This window comes from Quercus robur, chromosome 4, assembly GCF_932294415.1.
Source record: "Quercus robur chromosome 4, dhQueRobu3.1, whole genome shotgun sequence".
NCBI lineage: Eukaryota > Viridiplantae > Streptophyta > Magnoliopsida > Fagales > Fagaceae > Quercus > Quercus robur.
The window spans coordinates 15,731,160-15,757,816 of NC_065537.1; the positions used below are offsets into that span (position 1 = coordinate 15,731,160).

General features: G+C 34.6%; 2 protein-coding genes across 2 annotated transcripts; both read right to left on the reverse strand.

Annotated features, from left to right (window-relative positions):
* Positions 1–15,178: 15,178 nt before the first annotated feature.
* On the reverse strand, positions 15,179–16,201 carry LOC126720677 (ESCRT-related protein CHMP1B). The gene has a single exon (XM_050423425.1). It carries the CDS (start codon positions 15,958–15,960, stop codon positions 15,343–15,345), a length of 618 nt encoding a protein of 205 aa, XP_050279382.1. The 5' UTR covers positions 15,961–16,201; the 3' UTR covers positions 15,179–15,342.
* A 2,962-nt stretch (positions 16,202–19,163) lies between these two features.
* LOC126720678 (uncharacterized) lies at positions 19,164–20,179 on the reverse strand. The gene has a single exon (XM_050423426.1). It carries the CDS (start codon positions 20,091–20,093, stop codon positions 19,473–19,475), a length of 621 nt encoding a protein of 206 aa, XP_050279383.1. The 5' UTR covers positions 20,094–20,179; the 3' UTR covers positions 19,164–19,472.
* Between the last annotated feature and the right edge of the window lie 6,478 nt (positions 20,180–26,657).

Consider the following 26,657-nt stretch of genomic DNA (forward strand, 5'->3'; position numbering starts at 1 on the left):
TTAAAAAAATTGGTAGCTTTCCCGTACATCGCATGGATTAGTGACTAGTTTTATGTTAAGTGAAAGGAATAAGAATGAAAATGATAACAAAAATACCAACAAAAGCCCTCAAAAACCTATAGTTTACTTACGTCAAGAGTAATTTAAAATCCCATCAGGTTTTTAAAAAATCAAAAACTGAAAAGACGGAAATACCCCCACCTTATTTGTTGGTGTGTGACATTATAAAAGGCCAAGGTAATTTCAGCCCTTGCTATAATTGAATTTTTTTTCTAAATAACATTAAATATCAAAAAATTTAGTTAGTTGTCACGTTTCAAAATAATGTTGGAAACTAGCATCTCGAGTATCTAAAACTCAAGTTTTTAAGTCTCGATTTGTATGTGGCTAGGTCTGATCAGGAAAAAAATCCACGTGGAACTCAAGTTTTTAAGACTCGAGTTCCACCATTTTACCAAAACTCAAAAATATCACCGATAAAGAGATTACCTTACAAGTACAGGTTGTGCAAGCAGTGAAGATCAGAAGGAAGTGGACTAGTGAGAGCATTGAGATGAAGACTGACAGTGCGGAGACGGGTGAGGTTTTTGAAAATGCCATTGGGAAGTTGGCCTGAAAGAGCCACACCAGGAACACGGAGCATTGTGACTCGGTTTTGCTCACAATGGTGGGTGACTCTTTGTTCTTCTTTGGCACTGTAGATCGTCCACCAAATCTTCTCCAACCAGATCTTCGGAGCTCCAGATCATTTCAGAATGTCCTCTATTCTTCAGAGCCCCAGATCGTTTCAGATCTTATTTTCTAGATCGTGTCTTCTTCTTCCTTCAGATCTGTCTCCTCTGTTCTTTAGATGCTTCTCGAGTCTAAGAAACTCAAGTTCCACGTGGATAAATTCCTCCATCTCAGCACTAGAACTCGAGTCTCTAAGGTTTGATTTTGTCACCGAACTCGAGTTTCAAAGACTCAAGATGCTGTTGGGGTTTATGCCCTAAAATCCAATTTATTGGCATGTCATAAATAATTAAATTGTTTAATTATATGATATTATCTATAAATGAACTAATGGGACATTATCATAGTCCATGAGATGCATAGTATGTGATTTATGAGATTTAGTCACAGAAGATATAAATCACAAGTTCCTTGTAAACTCAAAACGTAGTTTGTAGTCGGTGATGAAATTGGGCGTTTCATCTGCGAAGACTATAACATATCAACTAAGATGATTTGTCTTGATCATGGAAGTGGAGACATCTAGGTGGTATGTTGATATGTTTTAAGAGTTAAGATATATTGAACTGGATTGCTATGAGATTTATTATTCTCCTCACAACCGTCAAATGAATAATAAATCTCATGACTTCTATTTACATGAACTCTAAATCCTGAAAAAATAATGGACTTGATCATGAGGTGTAGGTCGTTTTGATATATCAGGAGTGAGATCTATAAGACACGATCAAAACCTTATGATAGGCCAAAAACGAATCAACCCCCTGTGATAAATTGCCAATTAATTTAGCCAAGTGAATTAATTAAGTTAATTAACATGCAAACGCGTGGTAGCACAGACAAATCACCAATTAACTAAGTATGCAGTAGAAAATAAATTCGACACGGTGATTTGTTTACGAATGGGGAAAACCTAACTGCAAAAACCCTCGGGTGATTTTCAGGTCACCACTCCCGAAATTCCACTATTATCACAACAAGCAATTACAAGTAAAGGAATCTCAGTACCTTATACCAACCTACAGTTGAACCTTTACCCCCAATATCCAATTGAACTTGTTTCGTAGTGACAATTTCTCCTTTCGATGCATGGCTCCCAAGTACATGACTAACCAATTGCGCGGATCCCAGTATGCGACTTCAATCACCAACTAGAGAAGGTTGTTGGCTGCAAAGTTCTTCAGTTCATCCACATGATAAAGATTAAGAAGATGCTTGGTCACAAAACCCTATGGTGCACATACATAGCAACTTCTTCAAAAGAGATGAACTAGGGCAAAACTTTGTCTCTAGTCACAATCTGCTTGAACAAACCATTCTCAAAGTTTGTGCAACTTGTGAACACTTTGACGGCCCTTAAAATAATCCTTTTATATGTGTAGGGCTGTGAGAAAAGAAAGCCTAAACACATAAAACCGGATTGGAGTCAAAACAGAATTGGAATTCTATTTTTCATAAAGCTCGATAGATACTATTTGTCGAGATGCTGTCGAGCCACGAGGCTGGAATAGCTCTTGAAGCTCGTTAGATAGCTAGCTGTCGAGTTTTAATGAACAGCACTTCTTCAACTTGAATCTTGGACAGACTTGCATGTCTTCAACACTTGATCTTAAAACACAGTTTCTTAAAGTACTAAAAACACTTAGATCTACCCAATTACAAGTAAAGTGTGTTTTGTCAAATGATTAGCCAATTACATAAAATAGTGACATATGTTCCTAACAAGTGAATCACATATGTCCTAACAATCTCCCCCTTTGGCAATCTGTGACAAAACCACAACAAACAAATGAACATATGAGAGAAGTCATAAATCACTTAACTCATATTCACTTGTTGAATACAATAAAATCTATCCTAACAAAAACTCTTGAAAAACTTTGCAAGAAGAGAGTTTATGGCAAGTAGACTTTGACAACTTGTATTTCTGAAACACTTTAAACAAAACTCATCAAGACATCTTTGTGTGAAACAGAAATAATAGATTGCATACAAGTAATAAGAACCATGTGTATAAAGAAAGAAAAGAAACAACACAAGCAAGGATAGGTGAAAGAAACATACATCCTCATATATAAAGAAAATAAGTACAATGTATGTCAAAAATGGTCATAAGACCTAAAGTACAAGAACAAATGTATCTAAAAAATAAAGATAAGAAAAGATACATAATATCCTCACTACATCCCTCAAGATATCAACACTCCCCCTAACAAAAATGTCCAATACTAACTCTCCCCCTAAGTATGACTACTCTCATATACCAAAACTACTCCCCTTTTTTGTCACGAGTGACAAAGGGTAAGAGTGTCAAGTAGACATCTCATCGGTAGAGCTAGCATCTCTATCATCATCATCAGAAGCATCATCGTCATCACCACCATCATCATCCTCATCCACAAAATTTGAATCAGAAGCCACTAGAGGAGGTGGAGGAGAAGCCTCAGGAGTAAAACCGCCCATAGTCGCCTGCCGCCATGCGATACAACCGACATGGACGTTCACCTGATACAACTTTATAGAGAGTGTATCAAGGCGAGCATCCATGTGTTGTAGCTGCGCCATGATGTCCCCTAGTGACACATCGCTCGAAGAAGAGGAAGGAGTAGATGTGGATGGAGTAGATCGGGATGGAGTCAAACGAGGAGGAGCTGCTGAATCCGTCTCCAGTGACCTAAACTGCGCCTCACTATGTTTAACGGTAGCAGCATCTATGGCACACATGACAGAAAAATGGGTGGAAGAGAGTAAAGGAACAGAAAAATAGCGTAAGATCCTCGTGATAGCCAATGGAAAGATGAGCTTATCACAGGTAGCCGTATCCCTAAACACATCTATAAGAGAAAGAATAAAATGTGAAGGAAAATCAATAGTGAGGTGCTCTAACAAAGAAAGAAAAAATCAAGCACGAGGCTTTGTGATAGAGTTATAGTGATAAAGTGGGTGTAAAACAAAAGTCATCACCATGTTTATGAATCTAGGACCTTTAGCAAAAGCCTTACATGGTGTAAACTGACGATCACCCCAATCAGAAGGACGCTCGCAGAAAGTAGAGATCGTCTCGTCTTTGGACACTGTCCTTAGACAATCACATCCGGGGTAGCCAAGGTGCTCTACCCTCGAAACATGAAGCACATCCGCAACAAGCTGCGGTGTGACAACAATACGTGTACCTCAAATGTGAGTATGAAAGAAAGGTACTGAAGAATCAATTCCATGCATGTTGGAGTAAAACTCCTGAATCAGCACGTAAGGACAAGTGACCGGGACATCACACAGTGACTCCCAACCTCGACTGTGAATGACAGTGGGTAGGTCAGTGTCAGAGAAATCTGATAAAATGACTCAGCGTTCCAAATGAACACCTCATCGAGAAAAATTCTCCGAGAAATCCTTTCAGGCATCCTCATCACAGAACTGGATATGAGGAGTAGGATCAGAGGAAGACGATGCCCCAGAATGAAGAGGGTTCTGGGACGGAGTGGATTTATGTTTTAGTGCCATAGACACAACTAATGTAAACAAGAGAGAGAGAGGGGGAAGAAAGAGACAATCAGAAAAGCTCCAGACAGTTCAAATATAGCAAGTATATAGAAAAAGGAGTATGTATGCATGGAGATGCATGAACATGTGACATGTAAAAAAAAATTGCATCATGGGCTCAGCCCAATCCAATCCTACCAAAACACAGTCAATTGCACACATCTAAAATGCATGATAATACTGTTATTATGCTAATGTGATGCGATGTATGAGATTTTAAAATCATTTAAGCAAAAACCCATCCTAAAGTTTCAACAATCACTCAACAATTTTGAAAAACCCCAAAATTTTGCAAAATCCCCAAAACCTAGGTTTCAAAACATGAAATGCATGAAGAATGAGAGATTCGAAGCTTTCCAAGTGAAGAAATACTTGATTAATCTTGAAGGATGCTTGAGGAAGAGGTTAGATGTGAAGAAGAGAGTGTTTGGGAGATCAACAGGTGCGGACAAATCGAGAGAGATCGAGGAAATAAGAACCAGATTGCAAAGAGCATATATATAGATCCTCAGTAATTCTCGACAGATAGAGGTGTCGAGAGGTATGGAGACATCTGTTGAGGAAGGTGTCGAGAAAAACAACGTCGACAGATGTAGTTGTCGAAGAGGTGTCGAGGAATAAAGCAAAGACACAAGAAAAGAAGCTCGATCGATCCACCATCTATCGAGAAGCTATCGAGGGTCCAGAAACTTTCTTGATCGATCCACCAGCTATCGACGATCTGTCGAGATTGCGATAAGAAAAAGCTTGGAAGCTTAACAGATAGCCAAGTGTCGAAAAGGTGTTGAGGAGGTATTGAGCTAGCTTTTAAAAATAGTTTTTCGAGAAGAGAAAAACACAGACAAGAATGCAATCAAGCACGTAACTCAACCAATGATCCAATCAACAATTTAAACTCTCAAAATCATCTCTCAACAACACTTTAAGCACATAGATCCCAAAAACACACACACACCAAACAAGTCTAACCAATTTTATATTTCAACAACAAGTTAAGACAGTTTAGTGAGCATACATTAACACATATTAAACCTTGTGATGGCTAAATCACATTGTACCTGCACATGTATCAAGAGTAGCAAAGAATATTGCGTGTTGTGTGCAAAAAACATCGCAAGATTACATTAGTGTATACATGTTATGACGATTTAAGATATGAGAAAATCACTTTAACTTACACACAATCATAACTGTTTGATGGGAACTATAATCTTTGAGGTACATCCTATAACTCCCACATCTCCTAGAATACACGCTTGCAATCATATTTTAAAAGTATTTTTGATCTTTTTGCTTTTTATTTTTCTTTGCATATTTTTCTTTTTAAGCAAATCATGCATGGGCATATAAGAGAGAGAAAAGAAATACCCAATTATGTTAAGTTTTTGACATTCCAATTTTGCTATGCCGAAGCACACAAATGTCATTGACATTGCACTTTTGCTATACCGAAGCATACAGATGTCATTTCATAATTGGCGGGTAACAGTGGTGAGATGGTTATTTATGCCTTTCTCTTAGGATTTTTTAGTCCTTCCTATCAAAAAGGATGATACGAGTGTTAAGTACAAAAGATAACTTAATCTTACTCATCACAAACAAGAACCAGAAAGCTTACTTGCTTAGTTGTGCATAAAGATGCTCATCTAAGCTACAAGAGATACAAAGTTTAGAAAACTTTGTTTCAATGGCCATCCAAGGTACACAAGTACCAATGTACACAAAACACACACTATTTTTGTATTTTTCTGATTTTTCAATTTTTTTTATTTTTATATGAAAAACAGAACAAAGCAAAACTGAAAAATAACCAAACAAAAACATGTTAAATAAAGCAAAGTATAAAAACTAAACTAACTAAAAAAAAAAAAGCAAAACACACAAGTTATGCAAAAACAAAAACTCAAAGAGAGAGAATAAAGTGATAAAATCACTTGGAACCCTTTTCCTTCCACACCCTGGAAGAACCTTTCCTTTGATTAAACCCTTGAATCGATGGTGAGGGAGAAGAATTAAAACCGTTCAAGCTCGAAAGGAACATGAGAGCTTTGAGAAGATCTCCAAGGGGAGCAAGAGAGGATTGAAGCTAATTTTGGCTTCCAGATGCTTTCATGCCTTTGCTCTGTTGAATGGCTAACCACTTATAGCAATTTGGTCGAGAATGACCAGCAACTCCACAATGATGACAAAGATGCTGCTTCTTTTGTTTAAGCTTTTGAGAGTTAGCCTTCTTAGCCCTAGGGTTCTTAGCTTCCTTCTTATCTTGCTTAGGGGGTGCTCCTAAGATAGATTTACCTTTGTCTAAGTTCTCACTAGCTAAATCAGTTTTAACGTCATTGTTCTCAATTTCAACATTATTGCTGGGAGGAACAAAAACAGTAGTACTAGTTGAAGCAATATTAGAGGAAGAGAAACCATACCCTAAACCTATTCGATCAGAAGCAGATTTCTGAAGATTGAGCATCTCATCAAGCTTTGCACTTGAAGTCCTCTCCAATTGAGCTCTGACTTGAAATAACTCCACTTCAAGCTTCTGAGTCTTCTCAGCCAAGAAATTATTCTCGAACCTCAATGCTCCAATAGTCTGATTAGCTTCATCAAACTTTGTGGAAAACTTTTCATGATCAAGTTCCACATCATTGAGCTTCTTAGTGGTCAGCCTATAAAGTTTCTCATGTTTCTCAAAAAGCTTGTATAATTTCTCATAGGCTGTATGGATATCATCTTGATCAACCATCTTCTCAAACTTAGACTCCACCAATTCCTCTTCTTCGACCACATCTTCAACAATCCTATCAGTAGGATTGATAGTGGCAGTGAAGGCATTCAAGATTCTGTCATCCTCATTGTCGGAATCATCCTCAGACTAGGTATCGCTCAAGGTAGCAGCAAGTGCCTTGCTCTTCCCAATGCTCTTGAGATATGTAGGACACTCCTATTTCATGTGACCGAAGCCTTGACGCCCAAAGCACTTAGCTATTGCGGGAACAGTGTACTGACCATCCCTTGCATCCTTCTTCCCTTTGTCTTGGCTCTTGAACTAAGAACTAGATTGCCTATGGTCCTTGTCGAAGCCCTTTCCATTAGCATTTTTCATAAACTTCTTGAACTGCCTAGTGAAGTAGGACTTAATTTTAGAATCTTCGTCATCGGAAGACTCATCGGTGTCACTGCTCTTGGCCTTTAGTGCCATACTCTTACTTTTGCCTGACTTGCCAATCCTTGATAACCCTAGCTCGTTGGTCTACAAATTACCAACTAGCTCTGTCAAAGGAATCTTGTCAATATCCTTTGATTCCTCAATTGCGATGATCTTGGCATGGAATCTCTCGGGCAGAGATCTGAGCACCTTTCCCACAATCTTGGGTTCAGGTAACAAAAAATTTTATTTGCACAAAACTATTACCTCAAAATTTATTACAATAACTCGCATCAACTATTGAAATGACACAGATGTTATTTCAACAATTTTTTTATTTATTTTAATAAGCTTTTTTTTTTGTAGTGTTTATTTTGGCCCTTGCCCCTAGTGGCTAAACTGCCTTAAGTTCTTTTAAGGTTGATTTCAACTGCGTTTTATCTTTTTGGCTTGATTTTGAATGTTGTTATTTGCTTCTTCATGTAAGTTCAGAAACATAAAATAGCCTAAATCTATTTTAATATTGTAGCAAATTAACTTATGCACTTGCTTCTTCGTACCCGCTTCTTTCTTCTCTGCTGTATTTTTGTGGTGATTAAGCCTTTATATGTTGGGTGTGAGTCATGCAACAATGTGCCTTATTTCCTTTTCGGCTTACTTGTACATGTATTCTGAGTACACGGAACAATGAATTGGGGAGATGCTGGAGACATGAATCACATTATTACATTATTTATGTTGGGTTATAGATTGACTCGGTTAATTAATTCAATTACCTAAGTTGATTAATTAGGTCAAATTACATGCAAATCATGGAGACACACACAAATCAGCAAATAAACTAAAGTGCAATGGAAATTAAATTTGACACAGTAATTTGCTGACTAATGGGAAAACCTCCCGCAAGGCAAAAAGCCCACCGGGTGATTTTCAAGTCACCACTCCCAAGAATTACTAATCAAGAATCAAGCGATTACAAATACAAAAAATCTTACCACTACCCTGGACTATCCCAAAGTACTAACATACAGTTGAACCTTCACTTTAATCCCCAATTGGACTTGATCTTGTAAAGACTTCTTCCCTTTTGCACGGATCCAAGTACGTGACTAACATCCCAGTAACTGATGTTTGTTAATTCTTCACTTCAGTACACATCAAAAATATGGAAGCACTTGGTTACAAAACCCTAAGGCGCACAAGAACGCAGTAGCTTCTCCAAAAGTATATGAGTTCTCTGTCTTTGATTACTTTAAAATAAAGCTTTTATAACCTCTAGGAGTTTAGTAAATGAAACCCTAGTAATTCAAGTCATCATGGACCGAATACTGATCTGAGAATTTTGGATTTGCATAGCTTGATTAATTGAGAGGTGTCGAGCTAATGTTGAGGTCCTTTATTTAATCTCAATATATGCTAGTGTCGAGGTTCAATATTTCAGCTTTTCTTCATTTGTTTCTTGGTTCAATATTCATGCCTTCAATGATATCACTTGTTTTGATTGCTTAACATACTTCATAATATTCTAAATACATCTTAGATCTATGCAATTACAAATAAAATGCATTTTGTCAAAGGATATGCCACATGAAAAATATGACCCTAACAAATTATTCAACTTCTACACGTTTGGAAGAGTTCTAAGTCATCTTATGAAAGAGATGAGACGATGAAGTCATCTTATGAAAGAGATGAGAAGATCATTTACTTGATGTCTCTAAGTATAAGAAGAAGCTCAGTAAATCTTTGACTGGAAGGAAGTACATGACTAGGAGTAATGGCACTTCCTTTGCAAATGGTGGTTTGGATTATGAAGAGTGTGCATTGGATTAGTCAAGTTTTGTTTGAATATCACTAGAAATGGACAACTAAAATAGGGATTCTTTTTTCTTTTTTTTAATGTTTTGGTGTTTTAAGAATTTATTTTAAATTCTAATAAATTCTTAACATAAATATGAGCTGGAAGTTTTTTTTTTTAAATAGCTAATGTGGCACCACTCTGCAAGGATGCTATAATAAAATTTGTAGTACCTCTAGCATTGCCCATTGTTTAATCAATCATGTACCAAATATAAAATAATTTGGTCCAAGTCAAATACCACATTATCTTTATTAGGCGACATAGGACATAAATTAACGTACATAGACGAAAGGATAAAAAGTAGAACATTTTGTAAAATTTAGAGATAAAAAATGAACTTTTATGAAAATTTAGGAACAAAAAAGATATTTTATCCCATATATTTCAAATTTCCCACGGCTAGGCCAGTTCCACAAATAATTCTATACGTGGACAAGCTTGAATCCAAAAGAGAAATTATGGTAGCAAAACAAAGTAGCAAAACAAATCCAAATCCATCAAAAAAAAAGTAGCAAAACAAAATTTGAAAAAATAAAGCCTTTGATTCTCAACATAATTGCAAACAAACTACAAACTTGAAGGGGGAAAAGAATCCAAGACAAGAATTCCAAAAATAATTCTCAAAGAGGATAAACTTGAATCTAGAGAAGTGTGATTGCAAAACAGTGCTCCATTTGTTTCTTAACATAATTACAGTACAAAACTTTCAAATGTTTGGTGTGACATACAATTTTTCAAACATAAATCACCAAAAGTAGCTCATACAAACCACGAAAAGTAGCTCCAGCAACCCGATCATCCATCAAATGAGGGGAAAGCTACAATATGTTTTTGTAAAATTCTTTACCAAGTTTTTTGTTGGTAAAACGTTTTACAAAATTTTATAAGAATTTTTCGCTCAACGAAAAACATTTTAAGGTTTAACCAAATTTTACAATGATGAAACAAACATGAGAAAATGCATAAAATATTTTTCCAAAAGAATTTTAGAACGAAACAAATAAAGCATTACTCTCAACATAAGGATACAATTGATAAGTACATTATTTTCATTCAAGATCTAAATTTTCTAAGGACATATAACCTACAAATTGCACTCCTAATAATGATGTCATCCTGAAAATTTTAATGATATGGTTGAAATGGATTTCATTGCAACCATCAACCATAAGTGTGAATTTCATTTCGTTCCACCCAAAACGGCCGAAATTTTCTATTCCAATTAGTTAACCAATATGAAACACCATTTTATTCCATTTCATTCTAAATTCTAGCTCATTCTACTAAATTCCACCCAGTATGGTGATTTCAGCCAATATGTAAATGAATCATTTTTTTTTCTCAATCATTTTTTATTTTTATTACTTCACTCACATATGAAAATTTATTATTATTTTCTTTTAATAATGTGTTTTTCTTGTTTACTTTAATCACGTGACATAATTTTTTTCTTCATTAACATATATTTTTTTTTTCTTGTATATGTCATGTTATATATCTATATTATGTAATGATGATATTAAGAATGTTTATTATTTGATTTTGAATTAATAATTTAACATGTATATTATGCAATGTAGACGTCAATGTATATAAATTTTGTAATACATATAGATACATGCACAAAAACAAAAAGTTTTAGCGGTAATCCCAAGACGGTATGCATACCCAATATGGTGATTTCAGCCAATATGTAAATGAATCCTTTTTTTTTTTCTCAATCATTTTTTATTTTTATTACTTCACTCACATATGAAAATTTATTATTATTTTCTTTTAATAATGTGTTTTTCTTGTTTACTTTAATCACGTGACATAATTTTTTTCTTCATCAACATATATATATATATATATATATTTTTTTTTTTTTTCTTGTATATGTCATGTTATATATCTATATTATGTAATGATGATATTAAGAATGTGTATTATTTGATTTTGAATTAATAATTTAACATGTATATTATGCAATGTAGACGTCAATGTATATAAATTTTGTAATGTATATAGATACATGCACAAAAACAAAAAGTTTTAGCGGTAATCCCAAGACGGTATGCATACGCATAGGCCGATACCGAAATGTTTTGTTCTAATGGACAAACCAAAACGTTATTCAGAACATTGTGATTAACTAAGAAGACAAAGGATTGGATTAGCTTCAAACAAAAGAATTCTAATACAAACACAAACTAAAGCTCAAGTTTTTCTGCAACAAAGGGAGAAGGACGGACGACATGAGGCTCAAGAAAATGCAAGCCTAGCGACCAAAGAGATTTTGAAATTAAGTTTAATTCTGAGGTGAGGGCAGATACGAGACCTCCATAGACTATTCTAGATACTATCAAAGCTTAGTTTTGCAATTACCATATTAAAAGTTCAGATTCCACTAGGACTGGAATAACGGAATTCTACATGTATTGATTTAACTGTAACAAATGGGAGAACCGCGATTAATAAAATTCAGCACACTATGTCTTCTTTAAATGGTGAGACTCCATTTCTATTCTTTTAGATGAAACTCCCAAAACATCTTAGTGATACTCAAAAGACCTCCTAGTCTTCTCCTCCTATTTTTCTTTAACTTTTCAGCCCATGCAAGACAACTACCATATGCATTATTCCTCAAAAAATCCTGAAATTGATATCCTATAAACCCAAACATGGCCAACATCAATTAGCATTGAAAATCCTTATTGTTCTTGTTATCATAGGTACCATTTATGAGTAATTCTTAAGTACTCCCAGAGCACGAAAAATAGTGCTCCCTCTTTTAACATTCATGGAGAAGTTTGCTCATTAAATTCATGTTAAAATCCAACATAAATCTGAGAGAAAATAGCACTATTTCTCTGTGCTTAAGGAATACCTAAGAATTTCTACCATTCACAACCCTTGAAGAGAACATTTAATCCTCAGTTTTTTTCTCTCTTATTTGAGAAGAGCTCATTATCTTCACAATTATTTCGCTATTACTTCATTAACACGTTTCTAAGTAATGATAAATTGATAATAACATCGACCTATGAGGCATAGAGCTGACCTATATCAAAGAACATGTGAACCAAAATCCTTGATCACTTACTGTCACCCTGAGTAACAAGCAATGAAAAAGAGATAACATTTCATAGGAAGAAGAGCAGCAGTAAATATTAGAACTTGAACAAAACAAATAGAGAAAAATGGTTTCAATTGCATATGAACACATTCATAATCCAAAATTCAAAACTACTAAATGCTTATAAAAGAGAAGGGGAAAAGGACATCATCCTACTAATCTGTAATAGAAGATCACATATACAAACAACACAAAATTGTTCAAGTAAAATAACATAAAATACATCATAATCTGTGATTCAGTCAATTTACAAATTAATAAATAACCTACCAAATGATTAGCCAAAAAAAAATACATTCTAAATAATTATAACTTAGTCTGTACTAATAGTTCTCTCTCTAGTCAAAAATTTCATTTCATTTTTTTGGGAAGAGAATCAAACGGTCATTAAAATATCCACCCAACCATAAGAAAATGGAGCAGAAGTTTTAACAAGAAACACACAAAATAATGGAATCCACATCCAATGAACCAGGAATTTAAAAATGTTCATCTATTATTCAGTCAACTTACCAACCAATTATTCATCCAATGACCATTACTTGTACCTTGTCTCTGGCCTTGATACCAGCAAGGCCAGCGATCAGAAAACATTTAAATAACAAAAAGAAATGAACACCCAAGCTATATGTTTACGAACACAAAATTAGATCATAAAATTTGACATTATTACAATTGACTGAACATTAACATATTCTTTCACATTCAATAAGGTTGCATTTGCATTAACCACTTCTTGATATCTCTTACAATCTAGCCTTACCAATAACAAATATATGTATCTTTTTGTCTGCATGTCAGGGGATATATATATATATATATATATATTCCCTTTCCATTCCTTTATAAACTCCCAAACACACTAAAGAAAATGAAACATGGTTCTATTCTTTTAAGATCTATCCATTCTATTTCATTCCCTTCTTTTATTAACTCCCAAACATAGCCTCACAATCTAGCCTAAAGACCCTAAACAGAGCAATTGTAATCTGCATTAATTTTTCTTTGATGTGTAATTATACCCTGCATCAATATTGATATCCAACAAACATCATGCACCCTATGTACACAAATACTAATTTCACATAACTGTATATGATAGAGAAGTGCTACATCCACAACATTTTCACAATAAATCATAGGTGGTTAGTTATTGTTGATTATAATTTGAATCTATCATTAAATTACATTTTGCCCCACTAATAACAACCTGCCAATTAGGATTTGTTGTGAAAATGTAGTAAAATGTTGTGGACAACATTTCTCTATATGATAAGTAGACTCAAACAAGGAGTAAAGAGCAACAATTTCCCTATTATTAAACTAAAATTCCTTCAAAAATGATAAAAAAATAATAATAATAATAAAAATTTTATAAAAAAAAGCCACCATCCATAACCAAGTCAAAAAAGGTAGAACCTCATAAGCCACCACCAATTCCTGCTTGATGGTACCAGAAATAACATCCAAGTTCCTAATGGAACTCATGTTGTTCCCACCTGAATCTTTACATGCAAGTTGTATTTCTTGAAAGTTCTAACTCCACCAGATTTTACTTATTTTAACACAATAAATCCTGCAAAGCAACCCAATATAAAACCCTCACACTATCCATATTATCTGAACTGTCAAATTCTGGGCACAACTGCATAGCCCAATTTGAACAGCTATATTCAAAGTAGAACGCAACCCAAGTTAAAATAATTCTTCACTTCAACAATTAAGCATAACACAAATATTTCATTTCACCTCCATGTCCAAACCTCCCCCACTTCAATTACATTATATTTTTGCGACAGAACTTTAAGAGTACAAGCTAGACTCTTCATATTGAATAAATCATTCAGTACTTCTTTGAAACTCACTACTACTTTAATACCTCCAGAAAAACTGAAGTTATTATCCTCTCTTCAGTCATGCGATTTCATCTCTGAACTCCATCCATATAACAATGTACTGTATCACTCACCACATGCCTGGCATTCTTAGCATCATGAACTGCCTTCCAAACATTAGCTCAACTCATAGTTACATAAAAACATAAAATATTCCTATCAAATCCCACAGATCCCCTTTCTCCAATAGCCAGCTTTTCAACCCCCGTGAAAATCCATCATCTAGTCCCACAGTTGGCACTAAAACATAACTAGTACAAAACAACATACAAAACCGACTAAAAAGAAACAAAGATGTCCCAAGATTTTTGACAGATACTCTTAACTGAAAGGCAAGCATTTACATCTTCTTGGTCATCATAAGTATAAATCAGAGTAATCATAAAATATAGCTGCACTTAAGCACACCAGACAAAAAACACCATTGCTGACCTACCATACCAACCCATAATCCAGATACTACATACAGTTTTTCATAGCATCAGTGTAAAACAAACCAAACATAAACATCAGTACTCAACCATAACAAAAATCCTAGATCCCTCTTCAATCAAATCTAGACATACCAACTTTCTCCCACACCAAACTTCCTGCACACACAAAAAACCCAGACACCCAATTCACTCAATCTACACAAGCAACACATTCTTCCACCACAATAAGCAAACTCAAATACCATTTTTAAGGCAATAACAATAGCCAGAATCCCAATTCAGCTAAATTTACAGAATAAAACAAGAACCGTCAACCATAATTGACAATCCTCAGAAACTGATTATACACACATCACAGTCTCACATAACAACCAGTCAGTCATCTACAACACCCATATCATCAATTTTCATCAAATGCAAATTTCATCACAAACACACACACATAACCAAGATAACTGGAATCCGAATTGAGTAAAATTTACAGAATATAAAAATTAAGATTCAACATATTTAACATTCCTCAGTAACTAATCATACACATATCACGTTCGCACATAATAATAATAATAATAATAATAGTAAGTATCACCAATTTCTCATCAAGACCCAACAAACCATTATTACCCTCTGGCCTTAAGCTCGGCGAGCCGCCTCGACAGATCATCCTCATCGACCTTCTCCGACGTGGACTCCTTCGTCGGCACGGCATGCGCCGCCGGCTGAGGCAGCCCGACGGAGACCTCGAGGCCGTAATCGTCCGCAACCTGTTGCATCAAGCTATTCACCTCCCCTTCGGGCGTCGACAGCGAGGTGGAACCGGCCATCGCGCTCTCCATGAACTCGGCCTGGACCTCCATGTTCACAAACTGCTTCTCGAATGAGTCCATAGTCTCGGACATCTTCTGGAGATTCCCGGTGGCGAGCGAGGACTCGAGGGACTTCACGATGTTCCCCATGGACTTGTTGATCGTGGACATCTTCGCCTGCGTGTCGAGACGAGCCACGACGGCGTCGAGGCGAGAGGCGAGGCGGAGATAGTTCATCTGCTCGGTGCGTTTCCGGATTGCGTTCTCGGCGTAGATTCGAGCTCCGTCGATGTTGCCTTTCTCCATGGCTTTCTTGATCTTCAACTTCTCGGATTTCTCCTCCTTTTCGCATTTCTTGGCCTGGCGTTGGAGCGATTTGGATGTGAATTTCAGCTCCATGATCTGGTTCAAAAGCTTCTCTGTGTTTCCCATGGCTGAAAATTTGGGAATCGGATTTCGAATTCTAGGGTTTTGCTTTTTCAGAGAGAGAGAGAGAGAGAGGGATTTGTTGAATTCTGGATTTGGGTTTGATTAGGGGGGTAAGATATACAGAGGAATGAATGGACGGTGTTGATCTTTTGGAATGAAGCGAGTAAGCGTTAATCACCGTTGGATTTATGTGGGTCCGGTGTGAGCGTGTGTGGTGGGTCCAGATTTAAATATTCGGATTTCTGAGTTCTGAGATCTTTACGAGGAAATAAGGAAAAGTAGAAGGAAATTTCTGCGAATGAGGAAATAAGGAAGCGTGTTTGAGTCAAAAGCAGGACAAGGTAACCGTTGAGATTGGAATAGAAATTAGAAACGCTACTAACTTCTTCTTCTTCTTTTTTCTTTTTTTTTTTTTTGGGTTAAGAGTCCTCTTTGTTGGGTGAATTTTAGGAAAGATAGAAAAAAAAAAAAAATTTGAGAGAAAATGGGTGAGGAAACAAATTTTGTGGATGTTTGGTTGGAGGGAGAAAAGGAAAAAAAATTGGTGAAGCCTAAATATTTTCTCTCCATTAAGAGTTAGAGCATCCACAGTAGTAGAGCTAAATTTTCAGCAATTTAGCTCCACCAAAAGTTATTTTATTTATTTTACCTATACACATGCTGCAGCAGTGAATCTATTTTAGCTTTCAATACAATAAAATAATATATTCATCACAATAAAATAATATTTCTACTACAATAAAATAATAATATTTCTACTCCAATAAAATAATATATCACCACCACCACCACCACATAGCACAAACATCCTCCACCACCACCACCACACAGCACAAACATCCTCCACCACCACCACTAGCAGCAGTCCACAGCAAAGAAAAAAAAAAAAAAAAAAAAAAACCCAAATCCTCAATCCAGACCAAACAAAATCACCAACCGGAGACAAACCCAGCACAAATTGGAGACGAGAGCTTGATGAGTGAGAGAGATAAGAGCTTGCGACGGCGTGGGCTGGGTTGGGACGGCGACGACATGGAGAGCTTGATGAGTGAGAGAGATGAGAGCTTGCGACGGCGTGGGCCGGGCCGGGCTGGGACGGCGACGGTGATGAGTGCTTGATGGAGTGAGAGAGATGAGTGAGGGAGATGAGAGCTTGTGACGGTGTGGGCTGGGCTGGGACGGCGACGGTGATGAGTGCTTGATGGAGTGAGAGAGATGAATGAGGGAGATGAGAGCTTGTGACGGCGTGGGCTGGGCTGGGACGACGACGATGATGAGTGCTTAATGGAGTGAGAGAGATGAATGAGGGAGATGAGTGTTTGATGAGGGAGATGTGTGCTCTAATGTGCGGTGAAGAAATGGAATAAAAGAATGAAAAAAATAAGTTGAGTTTTATTATTTTAATCGGTAGTGGGATTAAAAAATTTTTTTTTTTTTTAGATGAGTGCTACAGTGCACATCTATAGATAGATGTGCACTACAGTGCATTAAAAAAAAATTTTTTTTTTTTTAGTAGAGTTGTGGTGTGCCTTTGTGTTAGAACTCTTTTCCCTTTCCCTTATGTTTGTGTGTGTGTGTGTGTGTGTGTGTGTTTGTTTCTCAAAAAAAAAAAAAAAATGAGTTATTGTCCCACATTGCTTAAGAAAGTGTGTTGTGTGTAGTATAACTTGTCTCACATTCCCTTAAAAGTTACCATGGCTTTTGAATGAAGTTGTGGTGTGTCTTTGTGTTAGAACCTCTTTCCCTCTCCCTTGTGTGTGTGTGTGTTTCTAAAAAAAAAAAATTATCTTTAGTTAATGGGCCATGACAAAGAAAAATGGGTCTTAAAAACCGAAAACCCATAAAAAGACAGTAAAATACCTTGGGCATATTTTCACTTGGTATATGCATAGTTATCAAAACGTGAATTGTATCGTATCATATATAGTAAGATATATAAAAATCTAATAAAATTATTAAAAAATTATAAATATACATACATATATATAAGGTATATTAGTTATAAATTCAAAATATATTAAACCAATGACCAATTTAATTATTACATATGTAATAATATCTAATAAAACTAACTAAATAAATCAAATTAACATATGTTTATAACATACACATTCAAATTGGGTATTTGGCGTGTAAGATTATCTTAAATTTGTTAGGTTTAGTAATTGGGCCCATGGTCATAATGGTTGATAGTAGGAATTAAGGTTGTGGATTTCGAGTATAAGCAAAAACTAGAAATAAAGTTAGGCTCGAGACTTGTTACTGATTTCTTTTTAATATGGTTTTCAGACTGAACCATTAAAAGAACCAATAAATGGAGAGGTTTAAAGTTTTTAAGATCAAACTACGACGATATTATAATTACTTTAGTAATTAATTAAAACAAAATTATAGATATTAGATTTATTAAATTAGCAAAATTGACTAATATATATATATGTGGGGGAAATTAAATGATTTAAGCATATTTTTACAAATTAAATAAGAAAGTTAATAAAAATAAAATAATAAAGCATGTTAAAAACATTAAAAATTATAATTAATTTTTGAAGTATAAAAGTATGAATATCTTTGAAGGATTTTAAATAATACATCTACAACATTTTCACAAAAAATCCTAGGTTGCAGATTGTTATTGGGCAAAGTGTAATTTCAATGATGAGTCTAAATTATAACTAATAACAATCTGCTACTTAGAATTTGTTATAAAAACATTATGGTCAAAACATTTCTCGTCATAATATAATGAAATTCAAAGAAAATACCAACAGAAGATGCTCTTTGCAAGTTTTCTATGCTTAATGTGCTTCCTTTACATTCCATCTCCATAATGATTTGATAAGAAGGCTATATTACCAAGTTTACAATGTTCCACACTTCCACTAACTAAATTACTTACACCTTGTTTCTCAAAAAAAAAAAAAAAAAAAAATTACTTACACCTGAAAGAGGGAGTTGCAACAGCATATCCCACAACAAGGGATTGCCAATTTAAGGAATCATTGCCCTAAATATTTGGTAAATGATGTCATCAAAAGGCTAGAATACCAAGTTTTCTAATGTCCCCCTTAAGAAACTTGATTGCTTAATTTTATAAAACATAAATTATTCAAATATGACAATTAAATTATATTTTTGAATTTAATTGAGGAAATCCAAGGTACAGTTCTTAAAGAAAAAGAAAATTCAAATTTTAATACTTATAATAACATAAAGTAAAATCAATATTTATTCCATGAGTTTGCCATATGTTTCCAAATTCCAATATCACCAAAAGCAGAACAGAACGTTCTGCACTGACTTGTCATCCCAACACCTAAATTCTGACAATTTGATGACAAAACCAAGTCTTCTGCCCCCATATAAAATTAGCAACCAAAAAAAAAAAAAAAAAAAAAAACAAATTAATGAACTCAAAAAAATCCAATCCTATCCCAAAATTACCCACTTAAATTGCCAAGATCCTATTATCCAATCCAAACCCCCACAAATGCCCCTTTACAGATAAAAAAGGCCTAATTACACAAGATAACCCTTGTGATTGCAAGAACAAAGCAAGACATTGTGAAGAAGAACAAGGTGACAAAATCCCTTGCAGACCATTTCCTGACCTCCTTGGCCTCGACTCGCAAACTCTTTGCCCTTCGAAGCGCATCGACCTCCTTCAACAAGTCGAATTCAAGCCCCTTCTTCTTCAGTTCTTCAGCACACTTAGCCAACAGCTTCCCATCCTCTTTTTCCCTCTCTAATAGCTTCTCCAAGTGGACCTCCACATCGGTCTTGTACCGCACAGCCCAGATGATTCCGAGAGAAAACAGAATCGAACAGAGTGATGGGATCCATGATCTGTGGCAGGCTAGCTTGTTGTATCCAAGTGGGTCATTAGAGGAGGAGGCATTGAAGAGGAGGACTAGAGATATGGAGTGGAAGAGGAAGAAGAAGATGTATAGCATTGTGATTTCTTTTCGGACCGAGTCGATTTGGGTTTCTTTGAGGGTGATTCTTCCAAGGATTAGTTCCTCTTCCTTGAGCCATTGCTTGAGAAGAAGCTTGTGGGTTGGTGTTTCTGCGATTTGGTGAAGTGGGTGTCGTGATTTTGATTCCATGATTGATGGGTTTGTGCTCTGATCAGCCATTAATTTGTATAGAGAGAGAGAGAGAGAGTGAGAGTTTTGACAGAGTGAGAGAGAGTTTTGACAGAGGAGAAACAGTGTGGAATGCAAGGTTTTTCAAACGGTCAAGTGGATTTTGTTTTTGAATTTCGTAACGGTCGAATTGGAAATTATATTTCCAGGAATGCCCCTAGTCGGTGGATTAAATAAAAAACCGTGCCAGCGAGTATAACGGCTACCAGCTTTTTCTGAGGTAGCTGGCATTTGAAATTCCACATTCGTCCTCAACGAATGACATACGTATAGGAGGGTTTTGGTTTGTAAATTACTAATTTAGTCCACTGACTATTGAACAAAGTTTCACTTCCAATCCCATCAAAAAAAAAGTTTCACTTCCAATACTCAAAAAATAAAAAATATATATATAAAACAAAAGTTTCACTTCTAACAAAAATTTATATATTAAACAAAATTCAATTTGCTCCATGTAAATGCAGTCCCTTAACTTTTTTTTTTTTTTTAAATTAAAATTAAGTCAATGTTGTTATTGAGCTTTCTTTATATTTCTTTTAAATTATAACAAAATTAATTTTTTTTTTTTTGAGAAACTAACTAACTATTAAACACACACACTTAATTACACTCTCTTACCAAGTTCAAACATATTACTTAATCCAAAGTACCACTATAAAAAGACCTAACCTAAAGTTATAGAAGTGTTTGTCTATCCAAGCCACTTTGTATGGATGAGGTTCAATCAGAAGCTTAAGGCGTTCAATCGTAGAAGATGACACAACATTCATGCAATTTCTTTCATCAATAATAAGCTTCTTTGCTTGGTTTCCACAACGAACCAACATCTAAAAAATTGAAGTTCACCAACTCTCTTCCTCTACTCTAGGGGATGCTAAAATTCGTCTCTCTACAGAAATAAGAGAAGTATTCTCCTCATCCTCCTCCAAGTTATCCATAGCAAAAGCTCCATAATCAAATGCATCCTCCCTATGATCTTCCTTGATTGTTTGGACATGTTGCAAATCCTTGCGTTGATACCAAACTAACGTAGGACAAGGGGGAACAAACAAAATCTGATTTAGAACTGTTAGGGCAGATCTAATAGCACTTGGGCTTTAAGGGTTTAGGGTTAGGTTTTGGTGGGAAAAAGGCTTCTAAATAAGAGGGATAATTGGGTTTTCAAATGGGATAAGGATTAGTAGGGTTTGGAGGTGAAATTAAACAAAGGAGAAAATTAGGTTTGGGTTGCTGTGAGCAATAATCGTGAACAGTACTATTAAGTTAAAGATAAATATCTAGGAATCACACTTAGACTTCCTAAGCATCACACCTAGGGTTCCTTAGCATTACACCTTAGAGAAGGTTACATCACACGAACCATAAAAGAAAGCTGCATAACTCTTAAATTTTGAAAATACTAATAATCTCAATAAAAAGCATTACAACTCTTTAAATAGAAGTCTAATACCTAATCGGATTTCTTAAAACCTTAATAAGACTTGGAATTTGACTCCTTGGGCTTTTACTGCTAATCCCAACTAAATAACCAAACTTAAAAGAAAAACCAAAGACAGACCCAATAGACTATAATAAGCACAACCCATTCTAGAATATTAAGAAATTACAGAATTGTCCTTGATATATATAAAATCAAATAAAATATAATAAATCATTCTCACTGCCTCCTTCATCACCCCCACACCCTAGACCAATCAAACAATGATCTAGCAAACAGCTCTATCAATATTGAAATTCCACACGCTCAAGTGTACAAAGATTATGATCCTGTCACAAAGTTAGTCCACATCAAGCATAGAAGGACCAAAGTTCCAAATAGCCAAATATTGTTGCCTACACATTTGGCCATCTTACAAAAGGTCAATAACAGTAGCACCCAACGAAACCCAAAAGGACGAAACACAGAACTCCACAACATGAAAGCAAAACTATGGGTAGGCAACTTAGAGAAAGAGCAAAGAGCTAATAAGCACTACTGGGTAGACAGACCATGGCTTCAATCAGACAAGGTTAACATAAAAGACAGCTTCAATAAGCAAGAAACAAGGCAGAAAAGGCTTCTAGACATGCATCAACCAAAAACAAAAAAAAAATTAGTCAGACTACATTTATACTTTTCCTCACATAATCATCTAGTAATCATAGTTCCTAATCCTAAGTGCTAGACATGATGCTGAATTTTCTCAAAATTTTAACCCACAACCAAAAAGTAAACACAGTTTCAGACTGCTTGTGTAGTCTTTGTCATGGTTAATACATTTGCTTGTCAAATTTCTTTCTTTTACAAACTCTCACACAATCCATAAAGGCTTTTTGAAATCATATACTTCTGCGGATATATAAAATATAAAGAATTAATACCTAAGTTTGCCATCTTGGCATTGGCATTGTCCGTCAATCCTAGGTTCTTCAACACATCCCCTGGTTGTAAATCGGCGTCAATCTAGACCAAAGGCATAGTACATGACTAGATGTGAAAAGAAAATTGATTACTCAACCAAAGCACAACCATGCCCAAAATAAATAAAACAGTTAAATCAGATGACTAAGCAAGAATTGAATTGCCATATATGACCGGATGATGTAGCAAGACAAAGGAGACTCATTTAAAATAATTAAAAAAAAAATTAAAAACAAAGATTTAAAATAAACTTCATTCATAATCTCTGAAAGGGAAATCTGCAACCAATTCAATCTGAAAATATGGTGAAATTCACATGCATTGTGTGTAACAAAGGTCAGAACAGCGTATATAAATGTTCCAAAGTGCCCTATTGAAAGATAAATTGTGTTAAACATACAGGTTAAGCACATTGTTGTCTAACATTATAAAGAGTAATTTTTTGATAAGTAACATTATAAAGAGTAACTAACCGCAACTAATTCGTTCTTGAGCTGTTGCATTGAATTTTTGAAGCAAGAATGTTCTAATAGGATCCATCGGTACATAAGCCTCCAAAGCCAAACAAGATATCCAAAACAATTTAGCACTAAAAGACATACACCAACATAATCAGAACCCAAAAGAAAAAGCATTTTATTTATCAGCTACTTAATGAAACTCTAGAACTTCATGCTGGGATATGCTGAAAAAAAGCATATGATGCTTTCTATTCATAAATAGTACTCAGCAAGAATACACAAAAATACATGTCTCATGGATTGGATATGTAGATCCTTCTTCATCAAGGGCCTTGTAGTTACAACTGGTTTTTTCAATGAAGACATTTAAGGTTTAAATCTTCCCTCTCTAATTGTTGTAACTCCAATACTACACTAGACAACGACAAGGCTTAGCCCAATATTTTAGAAGTTGTCTATGTATTCTCCACAAATTAAATAGGGCCTGCCACTTGTGTGTGTGTGTGTGTGATTCTATTCTATCCGAAATTATGACCACATATATATCATACCCAAAAAGATAGTCTAGTAACACTTAAGTACATACATACTCAACTAATTCAATATATCAATTAGAAGCATAAAATAGCTAGTCTTAATGTCAGATACATGTTGCAAAATTAAAATTCAATATTGTAAAAAAAAATACTAATAATACGTATAATAAAATTATAGGTCAGGCTTGGGTCCAGTGGCACTACACTACAAAACATGCGGGTCTTAGGCTGTGAAAGCCGCGTTTTTAAAAAACGCGGCTTAAAGAAAACAACAAAAGCCGCGTTTTAAACATGCGGCCATAGAACGCGTCTAAAGCCGCGTTTTCTTGAACTATAGCCACATTTTTGGGGGTGGAGCTGTGGCTGTGTTTAAAACATGCAGCTATAGGACCTTCCTATTTCATTTTTTTGGCAAACATTTTTATTTTTATTTTTATTTTTATTTTTTATCTTAACTATGGCTGCATTTATAAAATGCAGCTCTAGCTTGCCTAAAGCCACGTTTTATAGATGCGGCTTTAAATATGGTCTGAAGTTGCGTGTTTAAAACGCGGCTTTAAATTTGGTCTAAAGCCGTGAGTTTAAAACGCGGCTTTAGTTTGGGATGGGGCCGCATTTCTTAAATGCGGCTTCAGATTTTGCCTATAGCCGCAAGTTAGAAACGCAGCTTTAGGCTTTGTATAAAACGTGGCTATAGGAAATAACCTATAGCCGTGTTTGAAAAAGTGCGGCCATAGACCCCTTAGGCCTATAGTCACGGGGTTTAGGCCACGTTTGAAAAAGCGACCTAAAAAACCGTGGCTATAGGCCAAATCGTCCTATAACCATGTTTTTCTAATCTATAGCCGTGTTTTGAAAACGCGGTTATAGACGTTTTTTTTTTTGTAGTGCTAGTTCCGTTTAGATAGTGACATGTGTTCACTTTTGAACAAATGATACAATCTGACTGGGTCTAATGCCACTAGATCTAAACCAAGTCCTAAATTTATTTAGTAAATGTAAAATCATTAAGGAGATAGCCTTGGCCATGTATTGTCTCTGTCCCTACTCGGAAATATATAATCGTTGAGGAGATCAAATACGCTAGGCAGTGTATTGTCCTGGACTTCCTCGTCTTCCTTCAACTTCTTCATCAACATCTTCACTAGGAGATCATCATCATAAATTCATAATTATCACATCTTGGCCATTTGTTTCCTTCGTGTTCGGATTTGGATTCGAGGTTGAGGTTGTTGTTTGTTGTTTTGGGTTTGGTGGGTTCATTGGAGGGGTCGAACTCGGTTATGTATTCTAATGGTTTGGAGTCTCGGTGGTTTTGGGGGCTTTTGGCGTCACTATCGTTGAAGATTTCTGAGGGTTTGGTGGGTTTTGGAGAGGTTTTTGGTTTCGGTTGAAAAGAAAACTTCTCCATAATTCTTTAGGGCACAAGGGCGAAAAGATAAAACAAATACCACTTCCACGTTGAATCTATTTCTATATTTATAGTAGTAGCGAACAAGTGCATGGGCTTGGGTATGACCCAATAATATGTGTCAAAAATATACACATAAGATGGACTATCTCAATATTCTCTCTTCTCTAAATGTGAATCCCATAGAAATCATGATTGCATCAACTGGCTCAACCAAATTGCAGCAATTTTTTAACTCAAAAAAAAAATTACAATAAACTTTTAGATAAAAATAACATCTTATTTGTTCTTATCAACTTTTCTTCCATTGGTTTATCACTTATTTGGATAAAGTTACATTGATAACATTTTTTTTATTTTTTATTTTTTAGTTTTTAATCTCTACATTGATAATTAGATATTAAGAAAAAAATTCTATCCTATTTCCTTACAACCATCAATCACGTTTTCTTTTTTTCTTTATTTTTTTCATTTTTTTAATGTTACGTTCATATCAACATTTTTTTTCCTTTCATAATATTCATATGGCTCTTTTTTAATTCAAATTGTGGCAATTCTTTCCAACTCAAAAAAAAAAAAAAAAAAAAAATCATCTTCTTTGTTTTTATCAATTTTTCTTCTATGACTTTGTCACTTTTTTTGGATAAAGTTATGTTGAATTTAACTTCTTCTTCTTTAGATAACTTTGAACTTCTATGCTGATTATAACTTTAAAAAATGATTAAAAAAAATCTATACTATTTCCTTATTGGCATCATTCACGTTTAATTTTTTTTTAATTTTTAATTTTTTTTTTTTACATTACAATCATGTCATTGATGCCAACAATTCTTTTTTTATTTTTTTCATTCAATTTTTGTGTGGATAAACATACATCCTAAGTTAATTCTTCTTCTCTTATAATTCTTAAAATGATTAGAAATCTAACTTCCTCACAATTGAAAATTCTCTGTTTTTCAGTGTATTCTTATATATTCTTAGGCACAACAACTTCTTCTTCTTTTCTCTAATTATCCTTTCTTTTTCTTCTTCTTATTACTTAGGCAATTTGATGTTTGTGAAATCCATAGTAGAAGTCTTTATCAAACCTACCATTCAAACTATTAAAGGTATGTATTTCTTTTCTTTCTTTTTCTTTGTTTTTGTGTTTTTGTGTGTGTGTGTTTTTTAAGGTTTTTCTTATGAGTCATAAATGCAATTTTAAATCCATAAAATCCATTATATAAACCTCTATAAATATTTACTCTTTACCTATTTATTATTTAAGAATTATCAAATTTTGTATTCTCTCCTACAACAAGGGTTTCATCTATATTTGTGTTATGTTTATATATGTGTTATTAGATTAAATTAATTTTCTTGAGTAGTAAAATTTTTATGTTACTATTTCTCATTTTTATTTTTGTTGTTAATGATATTATATGTGTGAGAAAGAAATTGTCTAACATTATGAGCATGTAAGTTAAAAAAAAAAAATTCTCTGTAATTAGTTTTTATTTTTGGTTTTTACAGATATCAATATCCATACCTATATTTATCACTCACAACAAATTTAAATTGTATTCATGATTTTTTTTAAACATAGCATTTTATGAATATCAACAATTCTTCACAAGATTGCCATTAGCAAGTAATATTAAATCTACATCATGATGAAAAGGAATTCACACCTCAATATGATCATGGAACTTTGCTTGAACTAATAATTTTTTCAAACAGTTGTCTATATCCTTTTTATTCATTAAT

Bases quoted from the DNA above. Each gene is read 5' to 3' on its own strand.
- LOC126720677 (XM_050423425.1), bottom strand. From the start codon at position 15,960: ATGGGAAACACAGAGAAGCTTTTGAACCAGATCATGGAGCTGAAATTC.
- LOC126720678 (XM_050423426.1), bottom strand. From the start codon at position 20,093: ATGGCTGATCAGAGCACAAACCCATCAATCATGGAATCAAAATCACGA.